The sequence below is a fragment of the Megachile rotundata genome, chromosome 16 (assembly GCF_050947335.1).
Source record: "Megachile rotundata isolate GNS110a chromosome 16, iyMegRotu1, whole genome shotgun sequence".
NCBI lineage: Eukaryota > Metazoa > Arthropoda > Insecta > Hymenoptera > Megachilidae > Megachile > Megachile rotundata.
Window position 1 is genome coordinate 13,265,978 of NC_134998.1, and position 15,138 is coordinate 13,281,115.

The 15,138-nt window shown below is 46.7% G+C and overlaps 2 protein-coding genes across 21 annotated transcripts in view; one reads left to right on the forward strand and one right to left on the reverse strand.

Moving 5' to 3' along the window:
- Positions 1 to 14,336, forward strand: part of mmd (disintegrin and metalloproteinase domain-containing protein mind-meld) — a 39,486-nt gene extending 25,150 nt beyond the window's left edge. For 7 of the 19 annotated variants that reach the window (XM_076540826.1, XM_076540820.1, XM_076540835.1 and 4 more), the window contains 18 exons: positions 313 to 516; positions 851 to 925; positions 997 to 1,169; positions 1,231 to 1,400; positions 1,471 to 1,634; positions 1,859 to 2,026; positions 2,103 to 2,407; positions 2,484 to 2,597; positions 2,669 to 2,750; positions 3,052 to 3,147; positions 3,215 to 3,377; positions 6,059 to 6,197; positions 7,634 to 7,777; positions 8,853 to 8,924; positions 10,364 to 10,509; positions 10,762 to 11,212; positions 12,077 to 12,265; positions 13,512 to 14,336. In XM_076540826.1, coding sequence (XP_076396941.1) covers positions 313 to 516; positions 851 to 925; positions 997 to 1,169; positions 1,231 to 1,400; positions 1,471 to 1,634; positions 1,859 to 2,026; positions 2,103 to 2,407; positions 2,484 to 2,597; positions 2,669 to 2,750; positions 3,052 to 3,147; positions 3,215 to 3,377; positions 6,059 to 6,197; positions 7,634 to 7,777; positions 8,853 to 8,924; positions 10,364 to 10,509; positions 10,762 to 11,212; positions 12,077 to 12,265; positions 13,512 to 14,115 — 3,459 coding nt within the window. In that variant the 3' untranslated portion in view covers positions 14,116 to 14,336. Of the gene's footprint in view, positions 1 to 312; positions 517 to 850; positions 926 to 996; positions 1,170 to 1,230; positions 1,401 to 1,470; positions 1,635 to 1,858; positions 2,027 to 2,102; positions 2,408 to 2,483; positions 2,598 to 2,668; positions 2,751 to 3,051; positions 3,148 to 3,214; positions 3,378 to 4,351; positions 4,455 to 6,058; positions 6,198 to 7,633; positions 7,778 to 8,852; positions 8,925 to 10,363; positions 10,510 to 10,761; positions 11,213 to 12,076; positions 12,266 to 13,511 lie in introns of all 19 variants that reach the window. The other 12 variants (XM_076540840.1, XM_076540830.1, XM_076540837.1 and 9 more) reach the window with 12 other exon arrangements.
- Positions 1 to 15,121, reverse strand: part of dila (centrosomal protein dilatory) — a 59,957-nt gene extending 44,836 nt beyond the window's left edge. For both annotated transcript variants that reach the window (XM_076540849.1, XM_076540848.1), the window contains exons 1-2: positions 15,010 to 15,121; positions 14,718 to 14,894 (exon numbers count right to left, since the gene is read on the reverse strand). Coding sequence is in view for 1 of the 2 variants with exons in the window: in XM_076540848.1 (XP_076396963.1) it covers positions 14,718 to 14,742 (25 nt within the window). In the remaining variant the exon portion in view is untranslated. The remainder of the gene's footprint in view (positions 1 to 14,717; positions 14,895 to 15,009) is intronic.
- Positions 15,122 to 15,138: the final 17 nt, after the last annotated feature.

Sequence of the window (15,138 nt, forward strand, 5' to 3'; positions counted from 1 at the left end):
TCGTTCGCTGGCAAATTTTCGAACCGGTTGTTCGATGAACCAGTCGAGCGAACGGATTGTTTTTCGTTGCAAGAACACGGCAGCGCCGGAATTGGCGTTTTTCTCGAGATCGTGGAACAACGATCGAGTAAGAAAAGTAAAAAAAAAAATCGTGAGCGATAGTGGGTCATGATCCTGGCGCTCTTTCGCGAGAACAAAAAGCTCGCGGCTCGGGTATAAGCCATAATCGAATAGAAGAGAGAACGGGGAGGCGTTAAAAGCGGGCAGTGAGCTGCTCGGAGAATGTTAACTATATGCAGACCTCTCTTTTAGCAGAAACATCCTCACGTTATATTTGAAGCTCGAACAAAGGCTAACAAAGGCTGCGCTAACTCGGGGAAGCTCGAGTGGCGTGTAAAGAACCGTCGGCAGAAGCATATTCTGGGGCTATCGGAGACCACTTCCGATCGATACAAGAGAGACGTCCGTGAAACAACCAAATACATCGAAACTGCCATCATCATCGATAAGGCTATGGTACAGTAATTTTATTCGTCTCTGTCCCTTATCCGTTCCTCCCCTATCCTCTTGGAACGCGATAGACGAAAGTTACGGAAGCGTCGATCATCGTCGTAATCGTTAAGGAACGAGGAGGACCGGGTCGTTTACGAAGTTTCGCGGGACCGTCTCGAAACTCCCTCGTACGTTGCACGACGCGGCAGATTCGACGACGATCGTTCGCGAAGCGTTTAACGAATCGATGCGATCGCGTTTAACCATCTTCCCCGTCCTCGTCGTAAATAGAAGCGGTAAAAAAGTCGATCGCTAGACGCGGGACTTGTTAACGAGAACGTTCTTGTCCCGTATCCAGTTCGAGAAGAGGAACGGTAGCAGCAGAGCGGAAGTTGTCCACGATGCCATCCAAGTCGCTAATATCGCTGATTTGGTGAGTTTCCCCGTGCACGCGAACGACCACGGGCACATACTCCGTTAATTCGATTCTCCTTTTTCCCGCAGTATTTCCGTACGTTAAACACTAGAGTCTCCATCATATACATCGAAACCTGGCAGAGCTCGAACCAGGCGGAAATCGAAAAGGGCATGGATATCAGTCTCGCTTTGAACAATTTAAACGATTACACGATGCGACGGATGTTCCACGTGCCCCACGATACCACCCAACTGCTCACGTGAGTATATAAACGGCGAACGAGCAAAAAATTCACCGTTCGTAATAACGACGATTCGCAGGGGTGAAACGTTCGCGGGCGAGGAATCGGGAATGGCCGAGCCTTTGACCATTTGCAAAGCAAAATCGGTGGGCATCAGCGTCGATTTGAACGTGTACGAACCCCATCTGCTGGCCGGTACCATGGCTCACATGATCGGCCACAATATCGGCATGAGTCACGACGACGGAAGTCAGTTTCGATCTCGTTCGGCGATCGCGTACCGCGTTCGATGAAAATTACACGTTTTTTCCTTTTTCAGGGAACGAGTGTATCTGCCGCGACTGGCACGGATGTATCATGGCTCAGTCGATCGTCGGTTTGGAGAACGTTCAACCGTACAAGTTTTCCGAGTGCAGCAAAACGGATTACATCGAGTCGTTGAGAGTCGGCAACGGGCTTTGTCTTTTTAATAAACCGAACGAGGTAAGAGGTGGCAAAGGATCGCTAAGGTATAAGAGGATCGCGACGAAACGAACCGCGAACTGTTTTCCAAGCTGGCGCGAAAACGAATTAGCAAAGATTCACGGAGCTGGAAGAAGATTTTAACTTCCTTTCTTGTTTCGGTTCGTTGAGTCGCGAGCGAATTTCCACGGGCTAGCGTATTAAACGCCGTCGTTTGCTTTGTTTCCGGCGCGACAACGCGACAGCTGGAAACCAGGAGATCCTGCGGAAACAAGGTGATCGACGAGGGCGAGCAATGCGACTGTGGCTCGATCGACGAATGCCCGAAACTGGACCCTTGCTGCGATCCGATCACCTGCAAGCTCACGTCGGAGGCGCAGTGCGCGAGCGGTCCATGCTGCAGCAATTGCAAGGTAAAACACTCGAGAGCGTATATCTATTCTAGTGTATATATAATAAAATTAATCGGCTGGTATTCTCGAACCGTAGTTGCTGAAGCAAGGAGTAGTGTGCCGGGAATCGACGAACGAATGCGACCTGCCGGAAGTCTGCACCGGGGAGACGGGCCAATGTCCGGAGGACGTTTACAAGAAGAACGGAAATCCTTGCTCGAACAATGCCGGCTACTGTTTCAACGGCGTTTGCCCGGCGTTGAATCTCCAGTGCGATCAAATCTGGGGATACGGTGGCATAGCCGCGGACGAACAGTGCTTCGAACAGTTTAATTCCAAGGGTTCGTTGACCGGACACTGCGGCACCGACGCTTCCGGTCACTACATCAAATGCGAGCCAGAGTGAGTACTACTCGAGTTGAAAGTACGACCGATAACCGAGACGATCCACCAGCATTTGATTCTTTCCGTTCCTCAGAAACGTCCGTTGCGGCTCGCTGCAGTGCCAACAGGGTAGCAAACAACCGGTGATCGGCGGTATGGACCACTCGAGGACCATCATCTCGACGAAGGGCAAAGAATACGAATGCAAGTAAGTGTACGCTCGCGTTCGCGATCGAGACGATTTCGATTGAACGACATTTGTTTTCGTTGCACGCGAAGATCGACGATCGGAAAGGTGGAGGGATCGGAGATGCCGCTGATGGGGTTGGTTCGCGACGGAACATCGTGCGGCGACAATTTGGTGAGTTTCACGACCCTCCGAACTCGGTATTCGTGGCAAATTAAATGAAACTGCTAGCCACTTTTCGACGTTACGTTAACGCGACCGGGTTCGTCGCGTCGGTGCCGTAAACCGGATTATGCAAAGTCGACGAGCAACCGTGTATACGGTTTAGCCGTATACGGTGACGCGGCGAGTAAACGGAGCCGTTTACCTTCGATCTATGTACGCGTTGTCGGGCTCAGCGAAACGAGGCGCATAGAACGGACGGAAAAGTTTGCGAACCACTTTCGGCTAACGTAGCTTAATTCTCGTGTTCCAGATTTGCGTGAACCAGACATGTACGAGCCGCTTTCCGCTCGTAGACAAAGAACGATGTCCCAGCAATAACAACAACATCGAATGCTCGGGCAACGGCGTAAGTAAAACTAACGAAATACTCGTTAATAGGTTGGACGTTGGAGTACATGTTTTCTCGTCGACAGGTGTGCACGAACGTGAACAAATGTTACTGCAACCCGGGATGGAACGGGTCGGATTGTTCCATCGCACAGGATATACCGACTCACCCGCCCACCACCTCTAGCACCGAATCAGCCGGTAAAAATAGTTCAGATCCTAAATTGGTGAAGAAAGAGACCCCCTACGGTAAGTCGTGATTCGTTATGAACCGGTCCGATCGAAACGTTAACGTTAACGAACGGGAAATCGAACTCGTCGAGCTTCGATTTCTCAGCGACCGAATACTTTAGCGATTAATAATATCTGTGATACGCGCAAATCCAAGGACGCGTACCGATTACACGGCACGGTACGGTTGTGACAATTTTTCTCGCGTTACGCGACCACGAGATCGAAAATCCAAGCATTTATGTCGTACGGAAGTCACGTGCGAATCGTTCGAAAGAATTTTACCGTGCCCGGTAATCTTTCGAGACAGACGTTTTTCGATCGTTTGGACGCGTTTGATTGGCGATGAAACGAACATTCGTCCCCTCTTCCCCGCCGGGATAACCGCCTCATTATTTGGGGCCATACCAACAGCTGTGCACATCGAATTCGTCGCGTTCTCCGTACATACATACATATATAATATACATGTATATACATAAGACGGGTAGATAAGCTTATTCCATCCCGCGTTCCCACTTTCGATTCGCCTATCCGTCCAAGCCCCGACTCTCGTCGAGAAGAAAAAGAAGAAGGAACGATCGCGCGTTCAACCACCTTCTCGCGACGACCTCTCTTCGGGGACAAAATCGTCTCTCTCCTCGAGCCATGATCGTGTAATCTCCTCTCGTGATCGTTGTCGAGCGAAACGCCGTGTTTTCTTCTTCTTCGACCAAGCTTACGCGATCGAAGTTCGGTGCTGTCGAAGAGAAAGCTCACGCGACCGCGTAATTTTGGTCTCGTTGGGTTTCGGGGACGATTTCGAGCGAGATACTTATCGCGATCTCTTCAGGGATATTTTGGAGATGTTGTTCGTCGCGCGAATAAAAGAGATTGATTTTTGCGAAAAGTCCTTGAAAAGATTACGATGGAACAGGATCGTACGAGATCCGAACACGCGGATCGTCGAGCGATCTGACACGCGTAGATTACGAAATAATTGGTCATTTCAGAGGGAACTAACAACACTCTTAGCACCGGAGCGATGGTATTAATCCTGTTCGTTGTGGTGATAGCGGTCTTCATTAGTTTTGCGCTAATGGCTATTTGCTACAGGTACAGTAGCAAAATAAAAGTTATTCAGTGGATTCGAGCAACGTCTGTCGTTGTCAAGTAATTCGTGGCTAGCTGGATGATGAGGCATCGCACGCGGCCATCAATTGCTCTCATAATATTGATTCATCTTAGCCTATTTACTCGATGTTCGTTTATGTATATATATCTATATATACGTGAATATTATATGCGTACATTTCATACATACATACATATATATACATATATATATATATATATATGTACAGAGTGCCACGTAACCGACACGACGCGACGCGACGCGACGGTTCCAGTTTACTTTCTCGAGTAGAATCATCGCGCGCTTCTCGCCGTACCAGCAGAGTTACGCGACAGCCTGTATATTCCAGTGTTTCTTCGATGGTGTGCTCTGAATGTGCTCGTGCTCTCGTACCGCGTTTTGAATAATCACGATCATCGTGACTATGTCATATGCTGCGCGAGCGAGACGGATCTATATCTCGAGAGTCGTCGCGCGCCAAGGGACGAGTAGCAAAGCTCCTTCGCTAATCTCGCCAATTCCAACCGATCGCGATCTCTCCGTTTTTCAGGCGTTCGAACAAACCACGCGAACGCTGCGCCGATTCGTCCCTTCGAGTGTACGATATCTAATACACGATCCACCGTAACGCCAATGTGCCAGCTGCTTGTATGCCCAATAAAAGCATGAACGAGGCTAATTAGCAAGAAACCAAAAAAGAAAAGAAAAAACGTCGTCCTTTCGTACCGTTCGAGGCAAACTGAATCGTTGAACGAAAACGAATGAAAATCGGCTGAAAATCGACCATTGCGCGCAATTCGAGACGCGAATAACTCGGATTGCGACAGTGGTTGCGAGGTACGACGAAAATACCAACAATAAAAGTTATATATACATATATATGTACATATATAGGTATACAGGGTGTTCGATAACAGACGAGAGAGACTTTAACGATCGATTTTATAGACGAAGGTACGTCGAGACTGACGAAATTATGTTCGCGGTTTTATTCTTCGAACATTATTAGACGAGAAAACAAAACCGCGAACGCGATTTCTCGACGTCGATCCGTAGAATCGAACTTTAAACGCTGACCCAGCTGTCGTCGAACACCCTGTGTACATACATGTATATATATCTCTTATACTATAATGCAGAGTCTAACTGTGTTATATCGAACCAATGGCTTTTATCGAAGCGACTTTAAAGAGAACATAGGAAACGAAAAAAATGGTTCGCACCGATCGTATCGAAGAGGTTTGGCGAGCGATCGATGGTGTGTTCCATGAAAAAAGAAAGTACGTCCATATGTATATGTATATGTGCTGATTCTGGCTTCTCTGTTTCTTGTCTGTTTCTGTCTGTCACTGCCATCTCTGTCTGTCTGCATGCTGTGGGACGCTCGGATACGAAAAATAAATCATCCGTGTACTACGCGCTGCCCGAACAACGGTACTCTACTCGATGATCTTGATATCAAACGTTGGATATCAAACGATTTTTCCGTTCACGCGACCCACCCCACGACGACGGCGTTACTCTAAACGATGTAACTAACTTACTAACTAAATAACCAACTAACTAACACGTCTGATCGTCACAGAGAACTACCACGGCTCTAACACTGTATTTTTAGTTGTTATGCTCATGTCGGTGGTAGGGGGTGTTTTCATAGTATTTGCTCTGATGGCTCTCTGCTACAGGTCAGTCGTAGTACATAAAAACTACTCCCTCTGTCTCAGGTTAGTGTGCAGAAACATACACGTAGAACAATTTTTTTTCCTATTGCTTATATATGTATATATATATGCACATATGTACATATATATACGAATGTCTCTTCCTTACGATCACGCGTCGTACATATATATTTACATGTATATCTTTAGAGTCCGTATTTGTCTCTTTACTTTCTTTCTTTCTCTATTTCGTTCTCTCTTTCTTTCTGTCTCTGTTTCTTTCTTTCTTGGCTTACTATATATTCACTTTTGTACGTTCGTATACTTTTTTTCTTATCTCTGTCTCACTCTCGCTCTCTGAATCGGTAATGCGCTCTGTAAAGTAAAAAGAGAAAAAAGAAACACGCTGCATCGCTGCGCTGCAATAACTGGCAATATTTCGCAAAGAAACTTCCTTCGAGGTTTCGCTTACGCGATCACGGTGAACACCGATTCTCGTCGCAACGAACAGACGTCAGAGTTCAAGAGTTTGAGAAAGACGAAACGAGCGATCTTCCAGCTCTTCAGGGTATATACCTGATCGTTGCTACGACTATGCACGAGCAGCTTGAGCGAACGTTGCCGCAAAACGGAACACACGTGCGTATACTGGTATTCGATCGATTTCGCGAAACGCTACGGGCTCGTCGAGCACCGACGACGCCCCGCGACGAAATCGATCAACGTACGTATCTGTTAGTAACGCGATATAGAGTAAATTGCAAAAAGAAAGAGAAAGAAAGAAGAAAATTTGCCTATACGTATTTTCTGAACGACAAAGGCGTATCTTCGCCGCCATGGAACGCACGTGTTTGCCGAGAAAAAGCTTCACTCGATTATCAAGATACTTTTTGTCTGTGTCTACGTTATCGTTTGATTTTAAGTAACACGTTTGGTTGATGGGTACTGCAGTGAAGGGCGATCCCACGCGAGTGGCTGTAAGACCAGCTGCGGATGTACCGTTCGACTGGTTATCTCTTTTCGTTCTAATGCATGCCCACACGATTCCCTGATTGACCCCCGTAGTCGCACCAGCTTCGCTAGCTTCGACCATCCCGTGGAGATAAGTGAAACGTACGCACGGTGGGTCTCGATTATACGAACGATCGTTCAAATTTCTTACTCGCGAATTTATCAACGTCGCGATCATCCGAAACTGGTTACCTATCGAAGAGCGCGCGTTCGAATCGAACGTACCGTGCATACTCGTAGCAAAGCATCGCGCACGATTACGCTTTCAAAGGGAGTCGACTACGATTCCTTTTGATTCGATCGATACGTTCGCAAAGTCACCGAACGATCGTTTCCTTCTGGACGACGAAAGGAACGAACGGGGGAATAAATCCGTTCGTAGTCTTTCTCCCTCCGGTAGCTTGCATGCGCTTCGAAGTTTCGACAAGTTTTATCTGGTTGTACCTCGCACGGCCCTCGCATCCTCGTAATCGGCGAATTTCTCGCAGAAGGAAGAGCACCGTCCAGAAATACGATCAACCGTACGCGAAAAAACAACCGCAGAAGGGTTACAGCGAAAATCATCATCCGGAACACGCGGTCCTGGACAACGTCAACAAGATCATCTCGTTCGCCAGTATGCCTAATTACAGGTATGACGTACGTCTCGTAGCATAATCGATCGTTCGATCGATAGGGCTAGATACACTTGATCGCGTACGTTAGATCCGTCCGATCGATTTACAAAATTCTCGTGATAAAACGAACTTGTTTCTCGTTTCTCTGTTATCCCGTTGACGAAGATAAAACGCTGCTTACTTACGCGGAATCAGTGAACCGAGAAACAAAATTCCGAACGATTCTGAAGCGACGACAGAAAGTTTTAGGAAGACTTTATTATACATATATATACGTACTTTTTAATTAAAGGTCTTGAAATACCGCTTTTAAGAGACAATCTAGGGAAGACCCCTGCAATTAGCGTTTGAAATAAAAGGATCCATTAACGATCGCTAAAAGACACGTATCGCTTCTACTTACTATACGTACATTGGTTCTCCATTAACGTTCGCGTCACACGAATTCATGTCACACGACATTCACGCGACATCTACGGAATCATTTGACCGACCGCGACGAGATTTCTCGCTCGAGAGACGCGCATCGATTCCTACGCGATTCGCGTTCGATTCGTCGAATAAGCGTTTTCTCGTAGACACGTCATAATCTTTCGCGACGAGTCATCTTCTCCGTCGTTCGACGAAACACGCGGAATCTTGCTCGATACGTTTCCGCTCGCCTTCTCGAAACGACAAAGAATTCCTTTAATATCGCACGCTTCGAAAGAGATCGAGCTTAGCATAGAAATAAGTTGGAATACTTTCCGTTACGCGACGAATTCACTCGAGGAATTTCTTTTCCGAACGAATGCTTAAAACTCATTTTTCGATTGTCGCGTCGCCGCTCGAGAAAGATCAAAGAGAACGACGGAACGCGAAGACGTCTCGTCGACGTTTCTCTCGAAGCCGAGAACACCGACGCCATACTAGACAGCTTTTTAACCCTTTCTGGTCGGTACGTCACTCCGTCTTGGAAACTGTTCCTTTTCTTTTCCTTTTCTCTTTCAATTCCGCGCGCGTACAAATCGACGCGATTCGTTGAAACTGACCGCAAAGGGTTAAACACTCGTGAAATAGGCGCGGCATGCCTATATTAGTATATTTCTAGCCGCAGCGAGAACCAGCGCGTGCTGTTTCGACACCCGAATAACGTCACCACCGCAGACGGGCCAAGACTCAAGTAAGTCTCATGTGTCTCGCCGTTATGTCACCATAGTTGATCGACGAATTCGAAACTCGAAACACCGACACAACCGTCAACGAAGCAGGCCAGCCTTCTCGCGAAAAACGACCGAAGGATCTTTACCGTGAAAATCCACTTATCCTTTTTCTTCGTTTTTTTTTTTTCTTTTTTTCGATTCCAGTATTTTCCTCGCTGTCCTGCCTCGTTTCGCTCTCTCTCTTGACGAGAGCCGACACGAAGAAAGATATCTCCTAGGAACGCGGTAACTGTTGAAGGCGAATATCTTTCGCGTGCATCGCGAGCATATACGCGTACACGACACGCATACACGGAGAAACACACATCTACGGAACGTCGTAAGGCGCGATAAAACGAGAATCAATTCGTAAACGTGACACCGCTTAAGAGCACTCGTCGAAAGGAAACGCAGCGGTAACAATTTATAATACGGGTATTCGACAAAACGCGAAATAATCGGTACAAGGAGAAACACGACGTTCATCGACGATAATGGAACACCTTGCACTTTCGTTTCTCTAGTTTTCCTTTATTCTTTCTTTCCTTTCGTTACTTCGCTCCGACAATTGCGACGTTTCAGCGGGTCTTTCGTCGCAACGAAACTTACTGTTAGCATAACGGCACGATGCATTTGGCCCAAAGTTGTTCGCGACGTTCGAAGTGGGCAGAACTCGGTTCGAAGAATTAACAAACACTACGATACTTCGTTTTTCGCAAACGTATTTCATTATATTTCGTTCTCGTTTCATCCTTTTTCTCGCTAGCTCGTATCGTTACGTTTCACAATTTGATTTCGATACGTTTCATGCTTCATCGTACATCTAACACACACGCTGCAATCCACTCAAGTAGACGCGAACAAAATGCATGAGTAGAAGTAACCCTGAGCACATGATTTTATTTCACCCTGGGCACCTTTGCATGCGAATTTTTCTTTCGAACGAAAACGCAAAGTACGTTCGCGTCGAACCCCGATGATACCAGCCAGCATGCATCGTACGTTTCTTTGAACACCCGCATCCGTAGAATGTCCCTTTTGCAAGAGAAGAATAAACCTTTCTTAACCCGTAACAAGATTAAAATGTACGCGAAATCGTCGTTCGCTTTTGCAAATTATCACGCTCGGCACTCGACGATCAAGAATGCTTCGAACGATAGTTTCGAAGAAACGAGCGTGATTCGTTCGATGATCTTTTGATTAACCTTTTCGCGAACTAGCGTAATCGTCCTATTTCGCTTAACGCGATACGGTGTCTTGTCGTTTCAACCGAGAAAGATACGGTTCGAATGTCGCCGTTAACGACGAAAGGGTTGATAAAAGAAATTTTTTTTGAAACGAACGTCGAGTGTACGATATTCGCGAAACGTTATTTAGTGGTATCGGAGCAAGAATGTATCTTTTGCATCGACATTTTCAGGGATCACAAATCGCAGATGAAGAGGCTGGCTATAAACGAGATAGACGGAGGTACGGGCGCAGAGGAGGAAGTCTCTTTCATTGATCTGCAACCGAACAATCCCGCAAAACCTGAGAAGGGAATTTTAAAGAAACACGCTGGTCACGGTATTGTAACGACTGATAGACGTAAAAACGAGTGGGAGGGTGGTTGACTCGCGAATCCATGGCAAGGGAAGATGCATCGAGCTCGAATTTCTCGAAAAGTTTCCGATAATCGTTGATCTTTCGATCCGTTGGATCGATCGATCGAGCCGTTTGCATCGACCTTCTGCGCGCGACACGCGACATTAGAGCGGTTAAGGGGCGCGAAATATCGAACGCTAACGATAAGAAAACCGAGCCGTCCGATCGTAACAGGTATCGAAGGTGGCACGGTGGTCGAGCTGGAGCGCACGTTGGATCGACTGAACGGCTACCACGAGGGCATCATCGAGGCGTTGAGGAACGCGGAGAGTCATCGAGAATTATCGGGAGTACCGCTGGTCAACGCGAACCTGATCGACCACGAGGCTTTGCGTAAACCTTTGACGGAATGCGGTTACCCGGAGTCGTATCGCAAGGAGCTCGGTAGACAGGGTCACATGGAGAACCAAGCGGACGAGGAGGTCGACGAGGAGGAGGAGGACGAGAGCATGCCGCCGTGTAGCACGATTCGCATACGCACCCTCGAAGACATAATAAAACAACTGGAACGTCACACGACTCGGAGCATAAGTCGGTGCAATTCCGACGACATCCGAATGTCCGAGAGCGAAGCCGATCGTCACTACAGAATAGATTCGTCCGTTTGTAGCGAATCGTCCCAAGGGTAAGAACTGATGCGAAACAAGCGCTTCGGCCTGCTTACGTTTTACTTTTATCGACGTTCTCATCGCTTCTACCGTTCTCGATCGTCGGTCTTTTGGCAAAGCTTTGGATCGCGACCGCGTCGTATCGCGCCGTACGTCGTCCGCCCGTTTAATCTCGGACGCGTTCCAACGTTTTCCCAAGACGATCGTCGACGTACAATCAGCGAAATTAATCGCGCGTTAGAGACAGAACGATCGATCGCGTACACGCGGCTATCGGACTCTGTAATTCGTTCGGCCTTGATTCGTTTCTCTCTCATATTTTTCCTTCGCTCCACTTACTCGATCAAACATCTTACACGCTGGCACAAACTCACTGTTACGTCTACTATTTATTATTACTGTTATCGTTGCTTACATTTTCTTCTCTCGCCAATTCGTTTTGTATCTTGTGCTTCCATACTTGCGCATATTACAGCTGTCGGATCGGCGAACCACGCGTCTGGTTAACGATCGTAGCGTTTAGAGTAGTTGCGTCGCGTCGCAGCGAAATCTACCAGCCGCGTTATCGATACCCACCACCTCGGCGAGTCGACTTGCATCGTCGAGGCGCAACCGTACTCGATGGAACACATGCAGAGTCTGTTTATACCGTGTCCCTCCGTCATTTTCCGAATCGATCGGTCGCTACGGTCGCGTCGGATCATTTATCGGTTCGTTGGACCGTCGGGAAACGAACTCGTTTCGTTCTACCGGGCCAGCTAGCAGAATTTCGGACGACGACACGTAACGAACGAAACGAGATATCGCGCGAACCGATTAAACGATGTTACCCGGCTAGCTGTACGACCATTTCAAAAGCACTGATACGATTTCCTACGTAGAAGCAGAAGGTGTAGCCGCGCCCGTGACGATACCTACGGTAGATATTGCCAACCATCGTCTCGAAGTCCTTACGGCACCCATCAGCTCGTTCAACACTCCCATCAAATGCACAAGGAGGAGGATATCTATGAAACTGCCGACCCTGACAGAGGCTCAAATACTAGGGGTGAAACGCCCGATAGCGAAAGGTATCGCAGATTCTTTCAATACGAAACGGGCTTAGTAGTTTTAAACAGACGCGTCGTAGTGATTCGTCGTGATTTCGCGCGATTCGACGTTCGTTTAAGACCTCCGTGCGAATCCCTGATAGTTCTCGCTTCTGTCCACGAGTTACCCGAACCGCGATCACTGTTGATCGTTCGAAGTTATCCCTGCGCTCGATGCTTCGAATCGAAGGGAGAAAATAAAATTGCAAGCTCCTAAAATTCTATCAGTTTGGTGAACGCGTATTCAGATAAGGATCGGTGCATGTCCGGTGGGAAGGGAAGTCGCGCGTTCGATTAACAGGACCAGAAACTACTCGATCCCGAACGTCGAAACGGAATATAAATAGACTCGGCATACTCCTTGTCTTCGACAACGTTTGCAAGTCAGCCGGCTCTGAACCAGGAACACCGCGATACGTTACGAGTTTCCACGGACCAGTAAAGACGAACCGACAAAATTCAACACATCAACTTTCGCATGCTACTCTACTGTTTTAGCTGCTTGTGCGATGCGCTGTGAATGTGCTGCATAACAACGCGAGGACACGTTTTAACGATGCCGTTCTTCTTCCTCTTTAGAGCGCGTGAATGGCTAAAAACGTTACGAGCGTAACGATCGTACTAGCATATCCGTGACAATAGTGGAAACTTGCGCGATTCGTCGAAGATACCGAAGGAAATAAGCAGCAGCGACTCTGTTTCGATTTATACTTACTTAGCAAAAATCTGTATTGGAACGCGATCATCTGCGGTTTACGACGCGCTAGAACGATCCGCACTTATCCTTATCTGAAGGTTTCCTTCCCTGTTATTAAAAGTACAAAGTGTGATGATACGTTCGACGAGCAATCGTTCGTAGCCGCAATTGCAAGGCTTCGCACGCGCGCAATCGTTTAGAAAGCTTTCTGTGTACGTAACTGATTATACGGTACGTATACGCGTTATCGTTTTCGCTCGATCAAGTTTCAGCAGCGAGCAAAACAGGTATAAAACGAACGGATAACGCGTACGCGTACAGCACGCATCTAGATAAATTGTACGCCTAGAGAAGGTAAGTACCCCGAACAGGGAGGCTAACGGGTGGGTGGGACGAAATCTAACGATCAGAGAAGCTAGAGAAACCGAAGGGAACGTTGGTCCGCGAGTCAGACGCGTGCGTATTTGCGTATGCAGCATTAGTGGTCGTGGAATAGATCCAATGGGCTCGTGTAATCTTGTTATTTTCTAGTGATGCATTTATTCAAGCTCAACAACAACTAGCCCGATGGACGAGTGAGAACGGAGTGCAACACCGGCCTCCGCAGCAGCCGCCGCCGCCGCCGCCGCCACCGCCGCCACCTGCAATGACCGGTGGTGCGGTGCCGTTGCTGCAACCCCGTCACTCTCAACGAGAAAATTGCCAACGATCGCAGCAGCAACAACAGCACCATCACCACCATCACTCGCAGCCACAGCAGCAGCAGCAGCAGCAGCAGCAGTCGCAGCAGTCGTCGCAACAACAGCATCAACATCAACAACAACACCAACTGCCGGTGGAACAACTGCCAATACAGCAGCGCGGCTATTATCCATCCCCGCTCCACACTGACAACGGTCTCGATAACGACGAGACTGAAAATGCTCAATCCCACCAAAAACAAAAGCTCCCCGACGTTCGTGGAATCGATGTTAATCACTTGCCTAATATTAACAAATGCCCACTAGACGATAACTTTAGTCTAGATTGTAACATAAATAATGGTTCCCCTAAAGAATTAAATACCAACAACACTAGTGATAACGAAAATACTGCCCTATTGCCCCCTTCGCATTTTCCTGAGTACAAGCATTGATAATTATTAATCGATGACAGATAGTGTCCATAAAACATAGTGGTGTGATTTAATCTTGAACTCGCATTTTATACTGAATAGTGTAAATAACGATAAACTATTGATCGCAACATCAAGAACAACAAGAACAACAGCAAACAGGTATTAAATTATAATGAATTAAAATAATCTATATGAAATGTTTATTAATAAACATTAGTAAAGCGATTTACTCAAAGAAACGAGTGTCTGTTATTTCTATATTCCCAAAGTAACGCGCTTCCTCACGATACTCGAATAATCCCGCGCTACGTTTCAAAGAGTCTCGCATCGATTCGAGAGTACTATGACGCAACGACATGTTCGATACATCGCGCATTCGATACGACACACGTTCAAAGCGCGCCAAATCCTTATCAAGCCGTTCTAACCCCGATCGCGCATATCGATCAAACTGACTCTCCTTTAAACCTTACATCCCCCGATATTATTTATATATCATACTTAATTACTTATATATAATGCGTTTTCTCTTTTACCTTTTCTTCCCATGTTCGTTCGTTTAAAATCAAACCTAACTACCAGTTTCCTTCAAAACCTTATACATATCATTTTTAACTTACCTTCGATTGCAACTGCACTCTCCATCAAACTCTGCGTCCAAAGTTTCGTACCAAAGTTTAAACCTGCTATAGTTGTTTAATAATCCCAGGTGGCGTTCTTCGACGTATACAACAAACTTCATAGCCTTCGTGATACCGATTCCATTTATCTAACGATTACAACTCGAACCATGTACCCTGTATAGTTTACAAAATATTCATATTTTCGTCCTAATAGTATATTTTAAAGTAAAAATAAAAACAGTATTTCCATTCTTATCCATTTGATAAATTACTTTTATATCGTACTTACATCGTAAGCTTGGAAAATTTGTTTCAATGTATCTTAGAACATTGTTAGCCACTAATTTTTTGCGATGACGATAAATTTTAACGATACATCACTATGTCTGTTTCAATAATCGAATTTCCCCCAACGAGA